Consider the following 26,831-nt stretch of genomic DNA (forward strand, 5'->3'; position numbering starts at 1 on the left):
CTCAGTTGTTACATAAACCCTGGTGACTAGATAATATTTTGTAAAGCTGAAGTAAATATCCTTGCTTAGAAATGGTAGATTTTGTCAGATTTCAAGAGACAGAGATAAAAGTCTGTTCATCTGATATTGATAGTGGAGAACACAATTTATGCAAAAGCATTTTTTGTACAGCAGAATGCACTTATTATATGATTGTAGTTTTTACTTGTGAAAACCACTTTGCATATAAAGTAATTTTTGCAAATGCTACCACTTGATTTATTTTTATTAACTAACTGTAAAATTAAATTTGAGTTTATCAGTGATTTTGACTTGTAAACTCTGTTCAAACCTCTGCATATTAAAACGTCCTTGGTGAATGAAGAGTTGTAGAACAGCAAATGTATGAGATAATAGAGTTAAGCCTGTGGATCTTTGCTGTTTCTGAGGTTCTTAATTCAGTGCATTTGTATTGGCCTAGCCCCTTATGGCCACAAATGTGGTGATACTGTGATGTTATTAAAGCCAAAATTGGCCTTGTCTCTGGAACTCCAACAATAATTATGTTGTTTAGGAACCAGAAAATGACCCACTTCTCTCAGCTGTGTTATTGCAGAAGAGGTACCAGAGAAGGGTGAAACCTGCCCTGGTTTCACAGAATGGGCAGGGGAGGAGGTTCCTGCACTGCTGCTTCCTCTCGAGCAAGAGCAAAGGGTAATGCTGTGCAGCAGTGATGAGTACCTAGTAACATAACTACGTCTTAACTATATTCTAGATGTAAATGCATTTGGATGCTAGCATGCTGTTCTTGTGATACAATTTGTGATGCATAATTTTAAACTGTGTTACTGCTGCAGTGAAATAGTTTTTTATAACCTTGTCTAGTAGGTTTGTATGAATACATCATGCCCTTTTATTTTTGCATAAACAGGACACTTTGGCTCTATTCTCAAGGAACAAGAACTTGCAAGGTCTCATGAGAGCAGGACATTTGTATGTGAAAACTGGTCTGCTGTGCTTGTAAATGTATGACAATAAATACAAAGTTTGATTCTGGTGATGGTTAAGGGAAACAGATGACAGATTTGTTGTAGTGATGCAGGCAGCATGGAAACAGTGGTGCAGGTGATTAGATATGAGGGAAGCTGTGCTTGTCCACAGCTCCCATTTGCTGTGTTTTTCTCTTGGGTAGAGTAGACTGATAGTGCTGTCACAGATCTCAAGCCAGTGAGCTAGTTTTACCCCCACAGGCGGCCTTGAATGCATTTTAAAAAGCAGTATGTATTTTAAAAAGCAGCTTTTCGTTTTAGGAGGTTAGGTTCTGTGGAAAGGTAGCTTTTCTAGCTGTTAATCACACCTATATTTTGAGGCTCAGCACAGGACTGAAAATATCAAGTAAATTTATGGCACTGAAAACAAAAGACTGCAATTTAATGCAAATAACCTCATAGAGACTGCAGCAGATTATTGATACTGAGTTTAAGATAGCTTAAAAATCAGGCAGTCACACTTGTAATCAAGAAGTTCTAGTGACATTTAGTGAATCATTATAGTTTTTTTAATAGTTTGGAAAACAGAATAACTTGATGTACAAGACTTTACTGGAGTATGAATGCTAAGAGTATATTCTTTAGCTAGCATGCTTTTTATTAGTATGCAGATAAATAAAGACAAATTGTAATTATAAATGGTTAAAATGGGAATAACTATTTATATTATATTAATATTAGTGTGATAAGATTAATGTAGTTAACGTTGTGTTTGGAAATTACTTTTTAAAATACCACATTTATTACTTACTCTTTGAATGTAGTTTGAATTATAAAATCTAGTGACAGTTTTGATGCATTCTTAATTCTAAACCCAGTATATTGTGTAATGATTGTGTTTGGCCAAAATGCCAATGTTCCTTACGCAGCTTTGTTGATTACTGTGTGATCTCTGATCAAAAGACGATCTGTTTTACTAAATGTAGGACATACAGAATTCACAGTGCTGTGAGAATAGTGCTAATTCCATTATCAATTGTAAAGAGAAGAGTTTACTTCAGTATGTTCACATTTAAAATTATTTAAATTTTAAATACACTTCATGTGAACAGCAAGTTAATTGCTTTCATGTAGATGTTGAGTAGAGACTTTGGATAGAGTTGAGGAGAAAGGTATTTACTTTTCAGCCTGACAAATACTGATACTGTGGGATGGTTTAGGTGCCTGACTATCCTCTGTCTTTGCCTAGATGGTCCACCCACAACTGAAGTTCCATTTAGTGATGATCCTTAGCCTGTGTCTTGTCACTTCCAAGAGCAGTTCATTAATAAAAAAGTTGCATCACTAGGAGACTTGACATGCTCTGCTCCTTTCTTCGCAGATGAGACAAAGAGTTTTCAAGCAGATTACTTTAATTATAGTTGATGTTCAGATAAGGTCATGCTAAAATTATTGTGAAGAAAAAATATTCTATCTCCAGACTCTAGAGCTACCATTGCTACTAATTTGTAGGCCAAATTACCAGTCTCAGTAATCTTGTTGCTTCCCCTGTTCACAGTCTCAGTGTGTTTTGCTGCCCATGTTTTCTTTTGAATGCAAAGTAATAGAAAGCTGTCAGAGAACTTACGAGTGGGTTTGAGGCAGGGTGTGTGCTGAGAAGTGTTTCTCATTTGTGTCCAAAATGTTGTTTGCTTATGTTGTCTAACATTTGATTAATTCATAATGTTTAGAGTGCAGAGTACATGTAAATTGGCAATACCTGTGAGCTCTTCTTAGTTTTAAAAGAGAAATCAAGCAATGAAAACAGCCTTTTGTCTTTCTAAAATAATAACAAATAATTATATATATATTCATTATATAATCATGAATAAACAATTACATAGAGACAGATCTTTGCACATTAAGATGAATAGTATAGAGATGATGCTATAACAATTGGCAAGAACAAAAAAATTCTACTCCCAACCCCAGGTACTGTGTAATTTTGGTTATATTAAAGAACAGGTAGACTGAGTTTCCCTGTCCTTTGTGTTAATATAACACATGGATTGTTTTGCATCCAAAAGGGAAATTTGGGGGTTTTCTGGTGCCACAGAAATAAGTGTCTTAGAGCTCTATGGCCTTTAGGTTTTTTCTGAAATTCTGGGAGCGCTCGTTTGCTTCTGTCCTAACATGTCAGTGATTGCTTCTGCCTCTTTGTGCCTGTTTCTCCTGTGTGTTAGAGACAGTGCCATAGGAATTGGTGGGTACTTGTTTTCTGTCCTGGGAGTGAGCAGTTCCGGTAGTGAAAGAGGAGTGAGGGATATTCTTTAGCAAGTATTTAATGAGCCCATTTGTTGAAACAGAAAACTACTGTATTTTTCACTGACAGTTATGTAAGTTTTTGGCATGATTTTGACTTAATTATTGGATTAATGATGCTCAGTTTTCTTCTCAATCATTTTTTGTAGTTCACGGAAGGACCTCAGAAAGCACTTGGATGGACTGAGCAAATGCCATCTGTGCAGTTGAATAAAAGTGTGTATAATACTTAATTATGTATGAGGCTTTCAGTAACTTCAAGGAATTCAGCAACAATTAAAATGAAAAGGATGATATAAGAGCTCAATCTATTTTTCACAGGAAAACTGAAATGTGCTTTGTCAGTATCACAGTTGGGCACATTCTGTACTGAATAATGGAAGCTTGTTGAAATCTAGCATGCAGCTTTTGTTCTTGAGACTTCTCGAAGCCGGTGCAACCTCAGCAGAAACCTGAGGGGTTTTTCTAGCTGGTTGTAAGACAAATGCCAACTTGGGTTTGTGTTAACAGTAATCAAAAGAAACAACTGTTACATCGACTAAATGAAAGTAATCTTCTGTCTTATTTTTTAAATTTTACTATTACTTTTTCATCACATATATGAGTTTGTTTCACTAAACAGTCCTGTTCTGAACAATAGCAAGAGATGCTCTATATGTTGGGGAATTGATTAGTATATTCTGGATATACTTTTTTGTGTAGTTAGTCTGGTGACACACTCTTCAACTTTAACTTCCACTTTTATATGCCTAAATATTACTGCATAAATTTCTTGCACAAATCCCTTGAAGAGTTGATTTGAGTATGAATTGAGATTATTTTCCATTCAGAACTCTGTTTGCTAAACAAATGTGGATGACAGTAGCCTCAGGAATGAAAAGCTCTATATTTTTGCCCCCTTTCAATTCAACAATAAGTATTAATCTTGGATGAATTTTGGTTGCAGTTATATTGATACTAAAAGCAGCAGCTTGTGTCACTGTTCTGTAATAAGAAACACAGTTTCTTTCTCAACTCATAGGTTCAGACTTTTTGGCTCATCCAGTAGAATTTGTGCAAGTCTTGATAGCCCGACTGCAGAACTGAATTTCCAAGCTGATGATGACTACTGGATAAATAACTATTTTTTTAACTGTAGCATAAAAGAAACCTAGCTACAATAACCAACTAAAATACCAGTAGCTTTTAATGTTTCCTTTCATGCACCGCTTTCAGACCTGTCTTTTTGAGCTCTTTCCAAATCATAAGAAATATTTTTTTCTTTTTTAATGTGTTGCTATCTTTGAAATCTTTCCTTCTAATTTAGTAGCATTTTGAGCATTTGGTAGCATTTTTTCTTTTATGTAGTTGGATCGATGTTTTGTAAATCTTTCTGTAGGGTTCATGTAGCCTCTCAGCATTTTTTTCTTTATAGAATATTTTTATCCATTAGTAGCTGCTTTTCTGTACAAAATTATTCAGGTTCTTCTTAACAGGGCCATAACAGACCTTATCACTAGGATTTTGCTGATCACTGGGTGGGAGAATGCCTTAATGTCTTGCTTTCTTTCTAGCCCTGCTTTTTATGCACTATATGCATGTAAAAATTCCTTTTGCCAATCATGTAGCCAAATAGTTTTGTCATCTTAGATACCTTACTGCATGTTTTATTTTCTCGTCTGCCCCATTCAATATTTGTTTCTTCTTTGTAATCTGTTTTTTAATTGTATAAAAGTTTGTGTTTTCTAAGGCAGGAGAATAAAGATTGAGACATTTAATTCCTAAAGTAAAAGGATATTTTATAGAGTTGCAGTCCAGACTATTTCATATTCAAATCTGGTAGTGCAATTGTGTAGTGTAAATGGAACTTGCAGAGTGGGAAGAAAAAGTGATGCCGGGGATCTGTATCCTGACATGAAAAGCAGTCATATTTGTATTTACTGCAGGTTGAATTCCACATAATTTCTAATGCTAGCAATTTATACACTCTAATAAAAAATAAGCATTATTTTCAGGTGACCATTTGCAATCATTTGAGCTGTCAGATTTAGTGTCCATTTTTGGACTGGCATGTGGAAGTGGAAACTGTTAATAATTCTCCAGTGTCTGAAAGCAAGCACACTATTGCCTTGTGTATGTAAGACATGGCTTTTCTGACTGCCTGAGAAGTCTGTGCATTTGTAGCTGACTTGAGTGACTTTGATCTCCTGCTATCTAAAAGCCCCAGTTTGTATAGTCACTGTGTTCTGTGCTGTAGCTCTCAGGCTGGATTCATCCTGTGAAACATTTCCATGTAGCTGATAGCTTGTTTTGTTTTCTGGTGGAGACAAAAGAACTGTTTCAGTACTGGGTGCTTCCGACAAATGGAAAACACTCTCCAGGGGAGCTGGGCAGAGCCATGGCTGCTGCTGTGTCCAAGTGCATGGGGAACCAATTCCTGCTGCAGTGGGGGGACCATTTCCCAGTTCTAGCTGACACTGTCCCCAGTCTGTGTGTGGCTGGCAGATCTCTGTGGTGAGTCAAAATGGTGCTCTTACTGCTGAGAGAAGGAGAAAAGGATGCTGCCTTGTGGCTCACGTGAGCACCTGATGTGTACATTGTGTGGAGAAAGATGATAGAATAAATGATAAGCTGTTGCCTGGAAATTCCATAACATAGGCACAAAAGACATGATCTAAACTTTTCTATTTCAGGCTGTGAAGATGATCCAGCTGTGATACTCAAATATTTTAACATTGTGTGAGAAGTCAAAGCTACAAGTTTGAGGTGGAGACACAGCAGCATTCTTAACACAGTTAATGGAAAATTATTAAGGGAAACATGAGACACTGCACAGTTCGGGTGAAGAAAAACTACAGGTAGTGCAGAACTGGAAAAACTGCAGTGATGTTCCAGCACTTGTTCTTTTTCTAGCAAGCTCAACAGCTCTGGATAGTTCTTCCCTCTTTATTCTAGATTGTATCATTCCTTGTGTTTCTCTGGCGATGCAGTGGTTTGGATGAGGCAAAACTTATAATTTGGTTTATGGATCAGATGATTTTCATTTGGGGTGTGCCTCCTGGTCTTTTTCACTACAGCAGATGGAGAGTGCACTTGGTGTTGGGGACATCTCCTGTGACAGGTACTGCTGATGGAAGTAGATCCTGAGTTCCATAATACCATGACAGTTGTTCAGACCACAATTCACTGAGTTGCTTTGCTTTTCTTTGTGGCATCTACATACGTTTACTAGGGGTAGTGTTTACAATTTTGCATGTCAGGGAAGATAATGGAAGTGACTGGAGTTTAAAACAACCATTTGTTTCTAAAGTTAGTTTTAACTAGGTCAGGTAATTAGTCTGCCATGTGGCCATGCATAGACAATGGAATTGGTATGTTAGGTCTAGGAATGAGAGGATCCCTATGCTGGCAGTGTTTCAGAAGACCTGTTTGTCAAACAATAGCTTTGATTTCTTGAATTTATTATCCATTAAAAAAATATGGATCAAACTGATCTAATGGTTGAAAGCATTGCTTTCCTAAGAATTGTGTGTGGATAGATGTTATGAGCCTGTATTTTTTCGTAGGCATGCATGATTTTGTGTATGAATGCTAAAGATACTTTAAAACTGAAATGGAAAGATATTCAAAGGTCTGCTTCGTGGCATTTAATTTAAGGCACTAAAACCACTTGCTACCAGTGTTTGATACTGCTGAACACAATGTTTCTGAGAACTGAAGGGTTTTGAGGGCTCTGGGTAATATAATTAAGTATCCACAGTAACAAGTCTTTTTGTTATAATGAACATAGAACTTGTTTCTCTTGTTTTGGATACTCCTCACAGAAACAGTATTCCATAGGTTACTGAAATTACTGTGGAGCAAAGTACTGAAAGTACTGAAATTACTTATCAAAATTATTATTGCAAAATTTTCTTTCACTAGAGAATTTTGGTAGCTATGGATGTTGAGATAACTTTTTTTCTGTTTTACAGTCTGATGGGAAGCATACTGACTGGTATTTTGGTGTTAGGAAGATCAGGAGTATCAGAACTAAGACTGCTGAGGATTATGTTTGAATTTTGTTTACTGATAACTTGAAACCATTATCTTATTAGCAGAAATCCCTTTATTTACATAGTCACATAGTCAGTGAACACGGCAGCATTTGCAAGCAATGTAATTTGGCATCCACATGGAGTGTAAATAGGGATCTTGTTACATAGGAGCATATGATAAGACACCATCTCTGGAAATCTACTTATCAAATTAAAATATGGGTTTCATGCTAAACACAACTTTTCATTTCAAGTTAAATTTCTACTGACATTTATTGTTATATTTCCACAGGGGAATTTAAGATTTTTCTGTAAGTGTTCTAGAGTTTTTATTGATTTAGATTGCTGTGAGTCATTGAAGCTTTTATCTCTTTAAAGTTTTCGGGGTAAACATGATTGTTTTAAAATGCTGTCACTAATTATTTTTTGTTCTTTTGAAATGGATTGACAGTAGTAGGTTCAAATAGTTGTTTTAATTTGAACAGATTCTTCACAGGAAGAAAGTTCAAACTTCAGTTTTGCTGTGCCAAACATGAGTGGAGTTTGCCTCAGAGAATTTCAGGTTCTGCAAAAAGTCCTGTAGAGCAAATCACAGTTGTGATCAGCTAAATACATGAATTAGACATATCAATCAAATGGGGTTTTGTGTTAATAACAGCTCCAAAGTAGTTTATAGTATTGTTTTATGAGCTCTTCAATGCATTTTGCATTTGAGAAGTCAGGTCCTTGTTGGTTGGAACTAGGGGTGACTTGGATAGGTTACATCTCTGGAAGGACTAGTGCTGAACATGGATTCATATTTGTGCTTCTTTAAGCAGAAAAACCATAGCAGAGGCTCATAATATTTTAAATTACAGGTAGGTTTCCTTTTGTTCTCAAACACTTCGACTATTAATGTAAAAATACTATATTTGCTGGATTATACTCAGCTCCTCTAGATATACAGTGTACTAATGGAAATCAGCATTTTCTGCTTTATAAATAGATTGGCAGCAGCTGCAGAGCCAAACAGGCGAGCTTCTGGTCATTTTTATTATTGCCACTGAGAAATTGTTTGATTGGCTGTGGGGTGTGGCTGCTGCAGGGGAGTGTGCAGGCTGAGCTGGGGATATGGGCAGGGAGAGGGGAAAAAAGAGTGTATTTACAAGTCAGCAATGGGAGAGCAGAGGTGAAGAGCTGATGTATCTTCATTTGGGAGTCCTTAAGATGAGTCTGAAACACTTTTATGTACAAGACATACTACTCAGCAGGTTAAAAGCCATGAGATCTGGGGATAGCATTTTCCTAACTTCTTTATTGTTGAATATAAGGCAGCATTTATAATTGTGTTCTGTTGGACAATATCCTCATACTGTGCCCTGAGAAGCTTCTAAAATTTTCAGATCCTTCTTCTGTTGGTCTTGTTTTGTCTTATGCATGGGAAAGAAACAGTGAGAATGCTCACTCCTGCAGCATTCCTCCTTCCTGCCCCATCGAGGCAGCTCTTGGATGAAAAACAGCTGCTGCTCTTCTCCTTCCTAGCAGATGATGAACTGGTACCAGTGCAGCCTGCTGTTAGCCATGTTGTTTATGGACACAGGAAGTTGCCAGGAAAGAAAAAGTATTGAGTACCTTTATCTGAGCATTTATTTGAAGTCTTTTGCCTATGTTTACATATGTGGGATGTTTTTTCCCCATGAAAGCTAGAAATCTTCTCTTACTACAAGGTCTTGGGAAATATAGTGAGCCGTAGGGATTGTTTTTCTGAAATACAGGTATGCTTACTTTCTGTGCTTCTCAAAGTGCATACATAAATACAATGGATGCTAGATTCAGCTTGTGCTGAAAGATGTGAAATGACTTTCTGTTCCTTCTTTAATAACAGCACATTTCTTGAATCTTAATACCCAACCTATATGTATAATATAAAAAGCCAAGGAAGTAATGGAATACTGTATAATAATGACATGTGGGAGTAGAGAACATTTATCAACCTTTAGAAACATTTATCAAGCTTTAGAAACAGCACCATCAGCCTGTGAGATGGCTAAAGATCACCTAAAAGTGAAGTTCACTGTATACTGAAGCCTTGGAAACTGGAAAGTTTCTTAGCATCTTAGTTGTATGTTTTACCAGTGCTTTAATCAGTATTCTTTGTACTGGATTACGTCTTAGTGATATTAACTATTTTTCAAGGAGAAACACAGAATCTTAGCAATTAGATTCTTAGCTTATTGTTTTTAATGCTGTTTGAAATGTATGTATGTTTTTAAATTTCAAATGGATATCTTGTCTATTGAGAGCCCAAATACTTTTAGGTGTTCTACTACTAGAAAAATGGATCATATTAATTTTTCATAGAAGAAAGTATTCACAATGTGAAAAAGTACAAAACATGTTTAAGAAGAAAACATGGACTTACTCTTTAAAAATGATTCCTCTCACATTGTATTCAGCCACCATCTTATGGGAATAATTATAGTTCATTCACTGTGAATGACTATTTGTAACAACAATCAGGTCTAAATGATTAGGAGAGATGAGGAATATGGTATTTGGCAGCTCCTTGTAGGCTGTTAGGAGTTATAAATGAAGTACCAAGTTTAGAAAAATGAAACAGTTCTAAACTGCATAAAATCTTGGATAGGTGTCTCAGAGTGCTTTTCAAGTAAATTGCTAAAATACTGAATAAGAAGTTGGATTTTTTTTCAAGAAAAATCCAGGTATATTTCAAGAAGAAAAGGAGCCTAATTCTTCTTAGAAAGTGTAGAAACTCATAAAATACAAAGGTAGTATCTTCTGTGGAAAAATATTAACTTTTATTTAGAATGAGTTTGACTTGTATAATTCATTGTCTGTAAAGACAGGCAAAAAGAGTTCATTCCAAGAATGTTTTTGTGAAAGACTTTCTAGTAAATAAGCCTTTTCTTTCCGTTTTTCAGTCAGCAGATAAGCAGCGAGCCCTGGAAGAAACCAAAGCCTACACAACGCAGTCGTTAGCAAGCGTAGCCTATCTGATCAACACTTTGGCCAACAATGTTCTCCAAATGCTGGACATCCAGGCGTCCCAGCTTCGGCGCATGGAATCTTCAATCAACCACATTTCACAAGTGAGACTTTTTGCTTTTGCCTTTGGTGTTACATAGCAAGTAAAACTCTGAACTGACATTTTGTGAGCAAGAAGAATTTAAAACAGAAGGATGCATTTCTTCTCATATTCATTCAGGGATTGATTCTGTGCCAGTGTTAGTATGAGCATTTTACATACCAAAGCAGGTTAAATGCATTCTCAGCCAGATTATTGTTTGGAGAGGGGGTCATTCTGCATAAGTGAAAAGCACATAGTAAAATGAGAATATTATGTTAAGAAATCCAAAATGGATGGTGGAAAACAGTACTCATCATCTTTATACTTTTTCTGTTGCTGTAATAGTGGCATCTAATGACAACAGCATAGATGACAAAAATAACTTGCTCTCATCTTTTCTTAATAAAATGTATGTTGCAGTGACATGAGCAACAGCCAAAATTAATGTTTCAATTTGTGAATGGTTGCAGAACTCCTGCCATTGCTTGCAGTTTTTCTGAGCAGCAGTAACTAAGTTACTATAATCAGGAACCCAGGTTCAGTCACCACATTGATGAAAGAATTTGACTGCCAGAATGGGCTGAGAATGAATGATGTATAAAAATGCAGATTTTCTAGCCACTGATGGATTGAAAGAGCAATTAAGAGCAATGATACAGCCGGTTCTGGGTTTTGTGTCTGTTTACTGAATATTTTGTGTCTTAGTTGACCAACACATTTTGGCTACCAGGGTTTCTTGATCACCATGTGATAATATAAATTAAAAGAAAGAATACTGTGTTATTTAGAAAATCATTTGAAAGTAGGGGCTGTGTAAGGTAGGAAATAAGTGGATGGATTGGATCTAACCAGCAAAATAAGTGAATAATTTTATGCTGGCTTAGTGGGATGAATTGCCTCTGATTGGGTCAGAGGAATCCTAGGGCAAGTACAAAGAAAGAGGTGGGGAGGATTTTCTCTTTTGATAGTGCTGTGCTATTAGATTGCTTCAGTTTTCTCATGGATCGGCATCAAAAATAAGCTGGAAGTGTGAATTCTTCTGCTAAATACTCCATGTTAATCATTATGTGGACAAGTAAATTTGGTTTTTTTTCCCAGAAAATGTTATGGATTATCCTGTGTATGCCTGTGCGCTATATCTATATACTCTGTGTGTGTATGTGCTTCCTCACAGGCTAGTGCCAGCTCACCCATATTCCACCTGTTTGAGAGCCTAATACAAAAGACAGCATATTTTGCATTTCATGAATATGGAAAATTAATTTTGTCACACAGTTTCTGTAAAGTAGCTTTTGTGGAAAGAGTCATAGCATTTTAAACTTTTTCCTCCTGAGAAGGTGACATTTCTACAGACTGAAAGCCAGGTCAGATTGTCTTTGACTTTTATACAATACAGCTAGGTATTTAATGTAGAGCACTAAATTAGCAGTACCTCAACACCTAATGAAAATGTATCTGCAAAATTTCATAGGTTGAGCTTGAACAACAAAAAAAAAACAAATCTGTGATTTTTTTTTTCTAATACTGCTGTAAAATTGAAAATCTAGTTTGTTTGGGGAGATTTTTTGTGTGGTTTCTTTCAGGTTTTTTGAGCCTGCATCTATATGTAGGATACTTCTCAAATCTTTATGGAAGAATTAATGTCAAAGGGAGCAGACAGTATTTAAATTTTGGATGTTTCATACATGAAGTGTATTGATCTAAGGAACTTTACTAAGTTGAGTTAATGAGTTTGGAAATGGCTTACTCCCATAACAACAATGTTGTAAATTAGTGTGTCATCTATCTTAATTTCTAGGGTTATTTTTCTTTAAGAAATTAATTTACACAGTTTCTCTATAAATAATTTATTTTCAAGAAATTTGGTTATACCTCTTCTGAAATTAGCCTAATATGCAGGTTTCCTTGGTCTTTATGTTGGGTGTAAAGTTTAGTGGGCTTTTTCTAACAGTACTGAAAATGCATTGTGGTGTAATACCTAACTGCCAAATTAGGATTTCAGTCAGACTGACTTGAAATGAAGTTAGTAACATAGAATGGAAAACAGGTTGGTAATTACAGATGGTAAATTAATTTTTACAGTAATGCTTTGGTCAGTAGGTCTTGGTATTTAAGTTTAGAAAACAATATGTGCAAATTGTGATATCTCAATGGAATCCTGCTTTTAATTCTCATTTGGGATTCCACACATGCTCCAAAAAAAGGAGCAGAACCATTTGGCACTTGGTATGAAAATTTTTCCCAAAGTGCTTGTTTTGTACAAGTAGCTCAGACTGGGAGAGGTGTGATTAACTTCGTAAGATAAAATACTCTGGTTCTCTGTTCATTGGTAGAATGCCAATTTAAATCCCATTCTGTGTTTCCTTCTAAATGCCAACCTAATCAAAGAGCTGAAAAGGAAGCTGATAATCATTTATGCTTTTTCAAGTTGTGTATATGTTGTGAATAAGGAAATTGTTACTATTGAAACTATTTATATGCAAGCGATTAAATCCTATTGGTTTAAAAATTAGAATCACTTTGGTGTAGTCTGAAAGCTGATGAATCTATTCTTACTTGCCTTCTTGAACCTTGTCCAGAACTAGATGATGCAGTTTCATATTTGACTATGAATTTAAATCTTAAATACAGATCATATGTACAAATATTTATACTTGTTAAAAAATTATCTTGCAGCTTTCAAGTTAGCAGTCACTGTGAAATGTTATTAACATCCAAATTCTTTAAATTAATCTGGCAGATTTTCAGGTTTTAATATTCGTATGATGAGAAATGTTTTTTCAGGTTTAGCAAGGTCATTTTGAAAACTGCTGTTAATTGTATGAACAAGCACATTATCACAAAGATGAGTGGTAGTGATGAGTTTTCTGCAGTGGCACTGTGTTGTGGGGAGGTCTGCTGCATCTCCGCTTACAGAACTGAGTGCCACGCTCCTGTTGGTGAGAGCAGGCATGAACAGACTGCAGCCTTGCATTCTCTGCAGGCAGCAGCTGCTGCTTAGCTGGGCTGTGCAACATCTCTGAGCTGTAGAGAAGTTCACTTGGACTTCCCACTCAAAAGTCACTAAAGGTTTGTGACCTTTCTCGGTTGTCTTATTCTTGCACAGCACAAGAATGGCAAAACACTTTAAAAATGGTGATGCAAGGCCAATTTTGCACAGGGCAAGTTACCTGTAAATGGAACAAGTAGCTTTTCAGCATTTTTGAAGTATTATGATCTCTTTTTTGGTGTATTAATTGCATGCAACTTGAGACAATTAATGTCATATTTCTTAACATTTCTAGCAATTAGGTAGTTGCTAATTTTAAAGTAATAATCCAGTTTTCAAGGTAATTTGCAATTAGTTTGAATTATGTCAAATTAATAATATTAATAAAAAATAAAAGTCCAGCAATACTGTAATTAAGCAATATTTTCTTCTAAGATTTTTGAAACTGACTTTTAGAAACCTAGACTACTAGACTGACAATTTATAAATTTAAATTAGAATTGTTTGAGACGAGGAAGAAATTAAGGCTTCTGGAGACTCTTCTCTCTGAAATTTCACTGTAATTAGGACTTTCGGCATGCTTGTGGTTGTTGTTTAACCTCACCTGGCAACTAAGCACCACCTGGCTGCTCCCTCACTCCCCCAACCAGGCTATGGGTAGAAAATCAGAAGAGTAAAAGTGAGAAGACTTGTGGGTTGAGATATGTACATATCTCTTTAATGATGATGGTGGTAATAGTAATATAGAAAATTAATATTTAAGAGGGAAATCAACCCCGAGAAGAAAGGCTGCCAATGAAGCAGTTGCTGGGCAGCAGCAGCAGCTGAGGGCTGCCCAGGCAGTCCCCAGGCAGCAGTGCCCAGCCAGGCTCCCCCAGCCTGGGGCTGCTGCCCATGAGGCCGTGTGGAGCAGCATCCCCGGGGTCAGCAGGGCCAGCTGTCCCAGCTGTGTCCCTTCCCACCTTCTTGTGCACCCCAGGCTGCCCGCTGGTGGGTGGGATGGGGAGCAGAAAAGGCCTTGACTCTGTGCAGTTGCTGATCAGCAGTAACTAACACATCCTGCGGTTATCAGCTCTGTTTACAGCTCAAATCCAAAATGTTGATCCCTACTGTGAAGAAAAATAACTCTATCCCAGCCAAAACTAACTTGAGTTAGTTAAATGCTAACTTAATACTTGGAGAAATTTTGTTTACCAGTAGAAGAGAATATTTCTCAAAACTCATGAGTTCAGTGACTTTTAAGTGAACTTGTAAGTAGTGTTAACTTTTCCAGAAATTATTTATTTGTTTGTTTTAATATTTGCAGTGCTTGAGACTGGCTTGTTTGAATTCAGTATGAAAACCTGATGTTTCAAAATGGTCAGAAAATTCCTAACAGAAAAAGATGTGGTGGTTCATACTTATTTTTCCCCTTATAGCTCTCCCTTGGCTCGCAGGGATCTTGGAAAGCATATGAAAATCTGATAGTAATAAGCCTAACCTCTAACAAACTGTCGCATAAAAGCTCTTGCCAAAGTTAATGGAGATATGTGAAACAAACTTTTAAAAGCATAATAATGCTGTCAGGCATCCAAAATTTCTTGTTAGAAAACAGTTTTAAGTTGTAGAAGGGCACAACGTATCCCATCTGCTTTTCCTAGCAGAGTTTTCGAGCCAGGTGTTTTATTAGTCCAGCTCTAACCCCAAAATCTTATCATTAGAACTTTCAAAATTGATGAATAAACATTTTGGTGCATTCTCCTGTTTTGATAAGAGATTTATGTTAGTACTGGAGGTAATAATTACCTGTGTGTTGAGGATAAATGTTTTCTTTTTCTTTAGTAGCAGGTTAATCTTTGTTACCTCTTCTACTAATGGAATACTGCAGTGTTCCTTTGTGCTATTTTATGGGTGTATTAGGATCTCATGACTTCCACAGTCTACTAAACAAGAAAATGAAATGTTTGGAAAACTGCCAGCATAATGCTCTTCAATACCATTTTAGGTGTGTGGACCAGAATTAGGTGCAGTTTGTATACATTTAGTCATTCTGTAGCTATTCAAGTTAGAAGTGATGTTCTGAATCATAATACAAGGGAAATCCCACCAGATGAGGTTCAGGTTTTAATTAGGTTTTATGCATCCATTGTTTGTCACTGCAGTCATGCCTCATGATCACCATAGTCCTTGAGGAAGCTGGTTGTACCCGTGGCTCCTATTGAAAACCCACTCTTCATTCACAGAAACAGCTTTGCACAGTGACAGGATACCATTGCTACAGTAACATGAGCATTAAATATCTGTATCGCATTGTATTAGTAGATAATTACATCAGAAAGTACTGAAAGAACATATTCAAAGTTGCAAAGTTCTAGCACTTGAAATAGAAAGTGAGAAATCATCTTGCCAATCCTGCACTAATAACTTTCTTTTTGATTTCTGGATTGAAATTAAGGCTCTGAGTGCAGTATCCAAGGCATGAAAATGGTTTTGGATGACCAGATTCAGACCTGTAAGATTTTGATGTTCCAGTACATCCTGAAGTGCAGCTGCTATTGCAGTTGAAGTTTTCTAACATTCTAGCAAATGATATTGGGGGCCTGTGAGACAAAGAACAAAAGTCATGTCTCTGCAGTTCTCCAGTGACATATCCAGACCACAGATAAAGTCTGCAGTAGAGATTAATACACCACTGATTAATTCAATCATGAGACTGTCCTCCCAAGTTGTTGCCTATTTTCAGCTTCTTAAGACAGAACGTGTTTTCTGACTGGTGGGATGAGGAGTCTGTAGACCATCTTTTCCAGAATCTATGCTCCTGTTCCCTATGCTGCAAAAGCAGAGGTCCAACACAGAGAAGGGATAAAAACCTGAGATAGAAGATGAAATCTTACATTTTACCCTGATGCAGAATGGTGTACTTTAGGTACTCTGGCCTGAAAAATGTTGTTGTGCTCTATTTGCACTCATGCTTGTACCATAAATATAGCACCGCAAGAGCTGACAGGTACTTCTGTGTTGGAGATTGGTGTATAGTCCTGGTCATCTTGGGGAGCTTCAGAAAGGACCGTGGCAAATTCATTGGAGAGTGATTTAGTTGTTAAGTAGCTGCAGAAATATGTCTTTCTGTAACACTTGTGTGAGCTGTGAATTTCTGCAGAATTGATATATTGGCCAAATCTGGGTGGGTTTTTGTTCGGCTTCCCAGATAGTTTAACTACCCCTATTAATCTAATTGCTCAACAAACTCGAGCCTTCCAAGAGATATTTGCCAATACATTTTGACCTTAAAATCTATTTCTCTGTAGCTTTATTTTAAGAAATTACTATTCACCTTTAGTGGAGACCTTACAGTTCTAGGCAGGTGGAACTAGAGTGGCAGAAGGTACATGACAAAGCTGTAGTCAGTGCCTAATTTTAGCAAAGTTGCAAAATCTTGAAAATATGTTGCTGGGAAATAATAGGCAATCTTGATGATAGGAATGTAAGCTCACATATAATTCCCCAGGTATTTTTGGAAATCCTTCCCTGGAAATAATGCAAAGAAACAACTTGGAAATAGTTTGGGGATTGGTTGAGATTTCTAAATTATTTTTTATTATTAATTTAAATGTTGTGCTGATTGTTCAAGGTAGCACAGGTTCCATTAGCTTGTTTTGATATCAGTAGCACAAACAGCAGGGTAAAAGAGTGTAGCCAACCCCTCTTCCCCAGTGCCTACCCAAAGAAAAATAAAATAGACAAAAAAAGTTTGTTATGAAAATGAGTTCTCATTTGTATCTGTTCGCCAGTTACTACAAAGCCTGGTTCAAAACTGTGAAAAGTGTTTCTGGTGCCATTCATGATCACTGAAGTTGTAACAAGAAATCTCTGAGTGTTTAGAAATCCTTATGATGGTGGTTTTGTCTGTTTTTACTTCTGTGTTTTCTCCTGTAGCTAAAACCTTTGTTCACAGTTTAGCAAATTACCTATAGTGAAAGTTGCTTTGTGAGCAAGCAATTATTTTTGGTTTAAATAAGGCAAGAAATTCCATGGCCCATGATTTAAGAGATTATATTTTCCTGGAAGAGATAAGTAGACTTTTTGGTAGCATTTTCTTACTCTTCTTACCTAACAAGATTTATATACATGTTTTTAGGCAATGAATTTTCAGCAGGACTTTGTCTTACACCAAAGATTCTCCTGTGGTACTGATTTTAGTATATGAAGTTGGCCCTGGGCGTCCAAAGGGAGGGCAATGGGCTTAACCTCTGGCTTTATTGTGGATACATTAGTATGGAACATATTCTAAAATTTAACTGCTGCTTTGTGATGAGTGAGTTGTAACAACCAAAATACTTTCTTGATTTATAAAAGTGAAATTTTATTCTGTCATAGGATTATCAGTCCTAATTTAGCAAATTTTTGCAGTGCAAGAAAACCAGCATATGGTTTGTTTTTTCAGGTCTTAAAATTAAGGTTTGGGAAGGTCCTTACACTTCATCTAGTTGAAGCCTATGTCAAAGACAAGCTTAGAGAGCAGTTGTAAAATAAAAAAAGGATAAGTGAAGGAATCTTATAAAACAATGTCAGTAAATTGATGCAAACTACTAAGAATAGAAAGGAGAAGGAATTTTTTGAAGCTGAAACAGTGAGGGTAACAGAAAACCCAAAGAACCCCCAGCTATTAGTGTGTCTTTAGAGGTGGCAAATTCAGCAGTAAGTTGAAGAAAGATGTTGTGATCAAGTCTATGTAGTGATATGTATAGTACAGGATAGAGATCTTCAAAACATTAGAACTGATATAATTTTTTTTTGATACTGACTCTGTGTTCCAATGCATACCACTGTTAGTAAATACACTGCGTCTTTTGTAGACGGTGGACATTCACAAAGAGAAAGTTGCTAGAAGAGAAATTGGTATCTTGACTACAAACAAAAACACCTCAAGAACTCACAAAATCATTGCACCAGCTAACTTGGAGCGACCAGTTCGCTACATCAGGAAACCTATTGATTATACAATTCTAGATGATATTGGACATGGAGTGAAGGTAGGTGATATTGTTAAAACAGCCAAACTGCAAATTCATTGTCTTTGTATATTTTCAAAATAACCTGATGCTTTTCATGGTAATATACCAGTTTCTCCTTGCCTGGACAATGTGTCTATAAACATGAGAGGAATCCTGTCCAATTTCCAGTTGTCCCTTCCCCTTCTCTTGTCCCAGTGTTTCTAAATGTTGTAAACTCACCAAATCTGATTTCTGATTGGGACTGTGAGTCTCACCTTCTAAAATGCTTCTGAATATCAACTTATGTGATGCTGCTATTATTGTTTGGGTCAGTTGCCAGGGATATACATGGGGTCTGAAGGGCTAATGACCATCACTTTTCTGCCTGAATTAGCACCACGGAGTGTGATCCAACTGTAATTGCTACCGGTTTACTTCGATGCTCACATAAAGGAAGGGTTTGCATGAGAAATATTATGGGCTCCCTTTCCTTCTTTCTGCCAGGGTCAGTTATACACAAACCCAGTGATGTGCTTTGTTAAAGGGAGATCTCTATGACTTTTGTGCCATATGGGGTTTTGGAATGGGAATGTTACTGCCAAGTTTAAAGCCAGCTGGTTTTCCCTTTCAAAATAAGGAAAAAAGAAGGAATTTCAGGGCAGAGATCAGACTAAGACACAACTGGTGGCTGTTAGATCAACATACACAGCAGCAGTAATATGTGTGAGGTTAGGTATGTGTTTTAAAAAGCACATCCTGAATATAAGCACAGTCCCAGCAAGTGTGAGCTCACTGTTAACTTGTGCTGCCAGGAAAACAAGTACGGAAAGGAGAACACTGACAGTATTAAAGTTCCAGGAAATGAAAGGTAAATAGTACAAAGTGATGTCATTTTTACAAGGCAAACTAACAAGTCTGTAAACCTGCTAAGTAGCAGTAAGGTACTTCTTCCAGTCAACGCACACCAGAATTTCTTTTGCTTGACTTGTAACTGGATATCTCTGTTATCCTATTTGATTTGTGTGCTTGGATGGCCATTTGAATGGCAATAGGTTATTTAACCTAACTTTTAAAATTCAAATTCTGAGCAGTTTTAAGTATCTTTCCCAAGCAATTTTATTTAAAGTCTTTTCAATATCCTGTTTGTTAACTGGAAAGTCTCCTTCCTCCCATTTCTTACCCAAAAAATCAGTATCTGAACAGATTTTTAAAAAGACAAATAAAAAAGCATACCAAACTTTAAACACTACAGTTTTGACTGCGAAATTATTACCAGTCATGTGTTAAAAATCTGCTACTGATTTTGAATTTATGCAGGTCAGCAGATTTCCTTGTGGATATGGATGGAGCATATTAACCTGTAGGATTTCTGTTGCTAATGTTTTAATCATCACTTTTTGTTTTAGGGAGATCACTTTAGAACTCATTAAAGAATAGTTTTTAATTGCTCTGCAGCACAATCTTATTTAGCACTGGCTCTAAATCGTTATAATTGATAGCTCACTTACCTCAGTGTAGCAGTCATACTAAAATGCAATGAATTATGTTCATCTAAAAAAACATAGTTCATCAAATGGATGATGACTGGAGTGTGTTTTACAAGCATTTATTACGCTTGTGATAGACTTAAATTATATTTACCATGTACTATGTTTATTTAGAAAATAAAGAAATATTGTGTACTTCTGAAACAATCATCAGAGAACTCAAAGTTGTGCTATCCTTAAGATTGCAAATGTGTTCCAATTAGATTAATCCTGTGTTTAGGACAGAAGAAAGAACAGCTCTCTTACTGATGGGGGAAGAGGTGGCCAGTTCTACTTATGAACCTGTTTTTCTTCTGCTTGACTAACTCCAGATTAGTTTATTAGATCTCTGGCTCTAACACAGAGAAAAAATTGAAATGAAATATGTAGAAGCTTTAAATTTGTATATATATAGCTCTTTATTGTTTGAGCTGTAATATTTTTCCCTTAAGTGAGCATTCAGAAGGAGTTGTTGCATAAACAGCATTGAAGTTCCAGTTAGCATCAGGATTCCTCAGTTGACATTCTTTGTCCTTTTTCTGCTGAAGGGCTTCTGCTCCAGTAGTTGGGCTTGGAATTATGTCTTTTCAGGCCAGGCAAAATGCTGATGCAGCAGATATTGATTGCAACCCCTGAGAAAGATGGCAAGCTGGACAGAATAATACAGGAATAAAAGGGAGGATTCTTGGCTGAGAAATTCAGTATGCCATGCTGAGAGAAGTGGTATAGGCCCTTAAGCATCTTCTTCCTTCCATTCAGAAATTTGAAGCATAGCAATGTTCAGGAAGGATTGATCTATAGTATGGTTTCTAAATAGATGTGTGAGAAGTCAAGTGCCTCTGTATCATCCCAGCAGTCCCTCCTCATTTACCCCCCTGAGGCTACAATGCTGCAAAATCTAAAGAATCTTTTGTGTCAAAGAGACTTGATTTCATTTTTTTAAAAATGTTTCCCAAGTTGAAGTCTTCAACCTATTGTTCCCACCAAAGAGTTCTTTAGTCAAGAGAATGGGGCAAAAATAAGTGCTCCCTTCAGAGCAGTGTGTATTTAGGCATTGTAGTTATCAGGCAGTGCTGCTGAGGTCTCTGCAGATGGACCTTCCAGTGCAACTGACCACTGTGGCCAGTACAGGGAGACCTGATTTTCCAGCAGTGGCCATATTGGTTAATTAATCCACACAACTTTAAGACAGGAGATTTTCTAGTAAATCAGATTATGTTTCTTTTTAGTAGAGCTGGGTCTCTCCTAGTTTGATGGAACATATCAGTCACTCTGGATGCTCTTCTATTTATCCAAATATTTAAATAATTATTTATTTGACTATTTAAATATTTACCTGAATATTTACTGTTCAGTGCTGCAGAAAGTGTAACAAAATTAATTATAGTTAGATAAATTGAACTAAAAGCAGATCATTCAAAGGGAAAGACAAGTAATTTTAAAAGAAATTACTGTGGAGAAAGATGTATGTTATTGTGTCAGTAAGATGCAGAACTTAGTGTCAAAAAGCTAACACTAAGGCTTTAAAATAAGATTTTGCTGTTAATGTCTTAATTTATGCTTTAGGAAATGTGGATATGTGGTGCAGTATCCATAAGGAGTGCTGTACTTCTTACAAGATGGAATGATTTGCTCTTGATTTTTGTTCAAGAAGGATCTCATGGCATCAATTTAACTAACAGCATCCTCTATAAAAGAACATGCATTAGCTTAATATGTTAGAAGCTTCCATTTCAGCTACTTGTAAATGTGCTAATGCATGTAAACAATTTAAATGAGCTCAGACTCATTGATAAGGCTCAAATAAGGCTTTGACAGCTCAAATAAATTAATCTCTGAAGTTAATCCATCTAGATCTCGAAACATTTTGAAAGGCGCTGCCTTTTTGTTAGCACTGTAGGAACTTGAGTAAACAGTGTGCAAACATTTGAATGTTAATTTTAAAGTAATAATTTAAAGGCTTTGTGGTCAATGTATATTAAAAGTTTCAGCTTGAAGATCTTTTGTTCATGACATTCTGCTTTAACCACTCTTTCTATAATCTACTGATACATTATTTTGTTAATGCTGAATGCTTAACTTTTTTCTTTCTTTTTCCTTTCTCTTCATATCCTGAAGTTCCAACTAACCTTTCAATGCTTTTTTTCCTTACCTCTTTTATTTGCTCCATTTATGCATTAAGTGGTTGCTTAGATTTAAGGTAAGAAACCCCAGGGCTGGATTTCCATTCTTCTTCTGAGATTATTACACACGGGGAGATGATTGACATCAATGCTACAGACTGTTTAAACCAACACCCGCTCCCCCTTCTGTGTCACAGAACTTCTGTTGAGTAACTCATTGTGGAAAAGCATTTTGTGATATAAATTGATGTGTATATGAAAGGAAGTTAACACAGTTAATTTTTAAAGCTTTGTGGTAAAATATTAGCTGCCCTCAGCATATCTAGCAGATAATTTATGAGGGAGGGATGTTGTGCTAGCCTTGTGTAGACAAAAGTATACATGGACTAGATAGCAGCTGAATATGAGCCTCCCCCTGTGTAATATTCTTTTTATCCTATATACGGTGTCAGTTACAGTTTGGTTTGGATTAGTGGTTCAGTGTGAGATTGCTCAGATAATGGGCTCCAAAGGTGTGTAACAAATTCAAATCTGTATATTATTTTTTAAAGTTGCAGTATTCTTAATGTTTTCAGAAACTGATAGCAGTGCTTAAATACTCAGAGGTACTCATCTATGGGAACTTCCAGAAATTTCATAATTGTGTAATATTTAATAACTGCTAAACAGCGAGATTAGTGATTTATTTAGTTGAATATTAAATGAAGAGTGCATCAAAAAACTGAGGCTGAAACATGTCAAATTCTTTAAATGTCAGTAATCTTGGTGGCTGCAGAAGCAGCAATAAAAAGCATCAAATCAATTAGACAAGCAGTTAAATTAAGTTACATGGTATTATGGTGGAGTTCATAGTACCTTAATTAATAGATAGGTTATAGCCTTTATTGAATATGATGATGTCCTCCTCCTCTTGAAGTGCAGCTGGTTGGGGAAAGAGGGACTGGAAGATTTTTAGTCGCAGGTGCCACCATTGTAATGAGGGAACTGTATTTTAGAACATAGAATGCCTATATGTAGAATGAGTATAGTAATTAAAGGAAGTTCCAAGTTAATGTGAAATATTTTAAAGTATTTTCTATGCTTGGAAAAAGCTAAAAGAAAATCCTGCAAATTCTTGAGATTGCCTGTAAAACTCAAGTATTTCTGTAGATATCACCATGATGTCCCTGTGAAATTGGACAGATGGTACTTTCAATCAGGTATTTAAGTGTATGTAGCATCTCTGATAACAATGGAAAACTTTTAATTTATGAGAGAATTCTCATATGTAATTTGAAATTTATTTTTACAAAGGTGTGTGAGGTGTACAGTATTTCAACTCACTTAATGTTTACATGCTTTTAATTTGAGAATGGCAAAATATGTCTCCTCCCCGTTTTTTTTATTGTCTGTTTACATAACATGGGTACATTTGATGCTGAATATGTCTTATTCTGGACACACTTAATGTTGGATGATTGTTTTCTCAGTGTTCTTAAAAAAAATTTGCAAACTCAGTTTTCTTTATTACTCTCTGCAGCTGCAGTTTGTAAACAAATAATGACTATCCTAAGGAAAGTTTTTAAATTGTGTAATTGTACATTGTATGTGACATGACATATCTGTGCATTATCTGCAGTGGCAGTAAGAATTTCTACAGCTTTTCAGAGTAAATATTTTTTCTGTTTATAGGTTTGCAATGAAAACATTTTTTTGTTATAATACCATTTCTTTATTTACCAGAGTGAATCCAGTCAGAAATTTTGAGGAATCAAACATGTCAGTCAGCTTCTCATTGGCAACACATGAGGGTTTCAAAGAGAAAACAAAAAAGGCAAAAAGCTGTGCAGCATCTCCCAGTAGACCTGAGTTATTCTTTGTATCACTGTAGTCCTTGTGCATCAAGCTGAAAGAAGACTGAAAAGCAGTTAGTAACCCCAGGTCTTCGTGAATGGTTTTTTTACTTCATTTAAAAGTGATTGGATAGGAACTGTTTAGCCTGTATTTCTTTTTTGTGACTGCAAAAAAACCTTTAGCCTTCCTCTAACACCTATAGTATTAAACTGACTGACTGTAGCATTGGATTTGTCTGACTAACTTAAATTTTAAACAGATTTTGAAGAAAATTTCAGTTACAAGGCAGAGGAAAATCAGTTGAAAATGGCATTGTTTAAGCCTTTTTGTAGTCACCAGACTTGGTTCTTCAATTACTTTTCATGGGTGGATGTGGTAAGAACAAGTAAGCTCACTTGCCTGAAGCTTCTACTTATGGTCATTTGCCAAAACAGGGCTAAAATTTATACCTTTCACTTCCATATAAACTGGTTAATGAGCTGACAAGCAAGGGGTTTAATTAGACATGCACAGTGAGTGTATGAGTGGGTGAGCACAGCCTGAAAATAAATTTACTTTGAGGTAGCAGATGATGGGCCAAAAATCTATTCATCATCTCTGTAGCGTTAACAAGAATGAAACAAGGCATGGAATGGAGTTTTCGTTCAGCCTTGGGGTGTTTTTTCCTGTAACTGGATATAAAATTGCTCAAGAAAGTCAAGGAACTGCCTGAAGGTTCTAAATATAATCTGTGAAACATCTCTGACCAGACATTTTTTCTTGCTAGCGTTTGGGCAAAACATTTTGCCTTTTGACCTCCTGAAAGTTCTAGAAAATATAGTGTGAATGTAAAGCACCACTTAAAAATTTCTGGCTGTGTCAAGCTTTAGAAGTAGTTCCTCCTGAGGTTTGATTGCATTGAATATCTGGTATTCAGGGTTTTGGGGGGGAAAAAACCAACCAACCAAAAATAAGCCAACCTGCCAAAAAGCCCACCTTGCTTGCTTTCTTGCAGGTAAGTGCCTCACATCTGTATAAATACAGGACATTGATGCAAATAGTTTTGCAGTCTCTTGAGCAGCTCTTATACCTCACCAACTATGTATTTCTGCACTTCCTGTTTTGTTTTGTTTTTTTGCTTGTGAAAATATTCCCAAGAATAAAACTGAATGAGTGGCATAATTTATCAGTTTTGGCTAATTAAGCACAAATTATGCAGTGGACTGTTAAAGAAATTCAGTACGTTAAATACTGATAAAAATGTAAGTATGAAGGAAACTCAGTCATATGTAGGACAAAAAGATGGTGTTTTAATCATTGGAATCTATGAAAAATGAGTTGCCAAAACCAGAAATTTGCCAGTTAAGTCTTAATTATTAAAAATATTAAACTTAAGAGGGGAGTTTTTCTGAGTGCTCTAGTTAGAGCCATATTGTGCCTTGAAGTCATCAGATGGTACCTTTCTAAAACTTTAGCTCAATAATAGAAAATATTGGATAAAGTACTGTTGCACCCTTTTGAAACAGAATGGTCCATAGGCATCCATTTCTTTACATTTCCTTTATAGTTGTTACTGTGGGGCTGGATCCCAGAGCATTTTCTAGGATATCTTACTTACCAAGGATCTGCTTTTTAGATAGTTTCTTCCTCAACAAAACTTCTAATTCCAGCTCCAGTGCTGACAAAGTTTGGTAGAAGATATTTTTCTATGGTGCATGTGCTTGTTAATTCATCTGCAAAAAGCTTCTGCAAGGTATCCAGTTCAAAAAAAAACAAAAAACAACCCTTAACCAAGATATCTTGGTGTTCCACAACTTCTGTGGTAATATTTTTTTTCTTCTGTGAAAGACGAAAAGAAATCATTTGAAAAAGCCCTGCATGCATTAGGCACAGACCCTGTGCCCTGTTGTCTGTTGTCAGCTGTAGTTTTTTCCTGAGCTTTGTGCACAAGTCATTACTGCCTCTTTTTATTTTTTTTTTTCTGTTCTAAACACAGTGGTTGGCTGGTTAACTGTGCAGTTGTGAGCAAAGGCACAGGCTAGATACTCCTTTATCTTTCTGGTTGCAGGCTCTCTTTTGTTATGCATTTTCTTAAAATAATTTCCAAGGTTTAAACTAGAAGTCAGCCCCAGCCTGTGGGGTCCTGCAGTCAAACAAACCAGCATCAGACAGATGTGTTCTGCTTTCACCCTCTCATTAAATCAGCTACATCTGAGTAGGTCCAGAACCAGGGGAAATGATGTCTGAAACAGTGCAACTTCTGCCAAATGCCAGCTTACTCCAGAAAAAGGGTTTTTAAACTTGACAGTGAATGCAAATGTGACCTTGAGTTCTGGTAGTTGCTTCAGATTTTACATATTTGTAAGAGGGATGTGTGTGGGTGAGGATTTGTATATGGAAACTGTATTTACAACCATATGTGCAAAATAGGAAAGGCAATACAGTCAAGTTTGGAAGAGAGGGGGCATTAATGGCCTTCCTTCCCCTCCAGTAGAAATTACTATAGAAGGAGACAGCTTTATATATTACAGTGCTTTAATCTCAGTTGTAGTTGGTGCAATTTTAGATTTTTTTAGCATCTTGCATGTTTTTATTTCCAAGGATCTGTCCATTTTGATCAGAACTGTTGAAGTAATTGTATCTTTTTAATTTCTCTTCTGTGATTATTTGGCTATAAGTCAAAGGGGAAGTTACTTGCACAGGGTTGTTTAACTCAGAGTAGCTGATCTTAAAGCCATCAGTCCTGTCAGATTTTAAGACAACCTTGTAGATTTTAATTTCTTGCTCTTTGAGCAGTTCAATTTCAATGTTTAAAAGTGATTTCCAAGACCCTGAAACTAAACCTACTGTCAGTAAATATCTTCATCTTTGAGGTTAGGTTTTTAAAAGGATGGTTTCTTTTTGTTAAGTTCCTAAGCTAAAAAGGGGTCATTTTTTATTTGGCCACATTTTCTAAAGCTTTCTTCCTATCCTTTGTTAAGGATCTGTGTATTTGCAGTGTTAATGAAAATATCATGCAGTCACTGGAGCTCTGTGGTGGTGAGGCAAGTGTTAGC

The 26,831-nt window shown here is 36.3% G+C and overlaps 1 protein-coding gene across 16 annotated transcripts in view; it reads left to right on the top strand.

The window, feature by feature from the left end:
• Window positions 1-26,831, top strand: part of ABI2 (abl interactor 2) — a 64,914-nt gene that overhangs the window by 15,995 nt on the left and 22,088 nt on the right. For 9 of the 16 annotated variants that reach the window (XM_021531345.3, XM_021531348.2, XM_021531350.3 and 6 more), the window contains exons 2-4: window positions 10,207-10,374; window positions 18,177-18,353; window positions 22,023-22,040. In XM_021531345.3, coding sequence (XP_021387020.1) covers window positions 10,207-10,374; window positions 18,177-18,353; window positions 22,023-22,040 — 363 coding nt within the window. Of the gene's footprint in view, window positions 1-5,734; window positions 5,763-10,206; window positions 10,375-18,176; window positions 18,354-22,022; window positions 22,041-26,831 lie in introns of those variants that run through there. The other 7 variants (XM_021531347.2, XM_021531349.2, XM_021531351.2 and 4 more) reach the window with 2 other exon arrangements.

Source organism: Lonchura striata, chromosome 8 (genome assembly GCF_046129695.1).
Source record: "Lonchura striata isolate bLonStr1 chromosome 8, bLonStr1.mat, whole genome shotgun sequence".
Classification (NCBI taxonomy): Eukaryota; Metazoa; Chordata; class Aves; order Passeriformes; family Estrildidae; genus Lonchura; species Lonchura striata.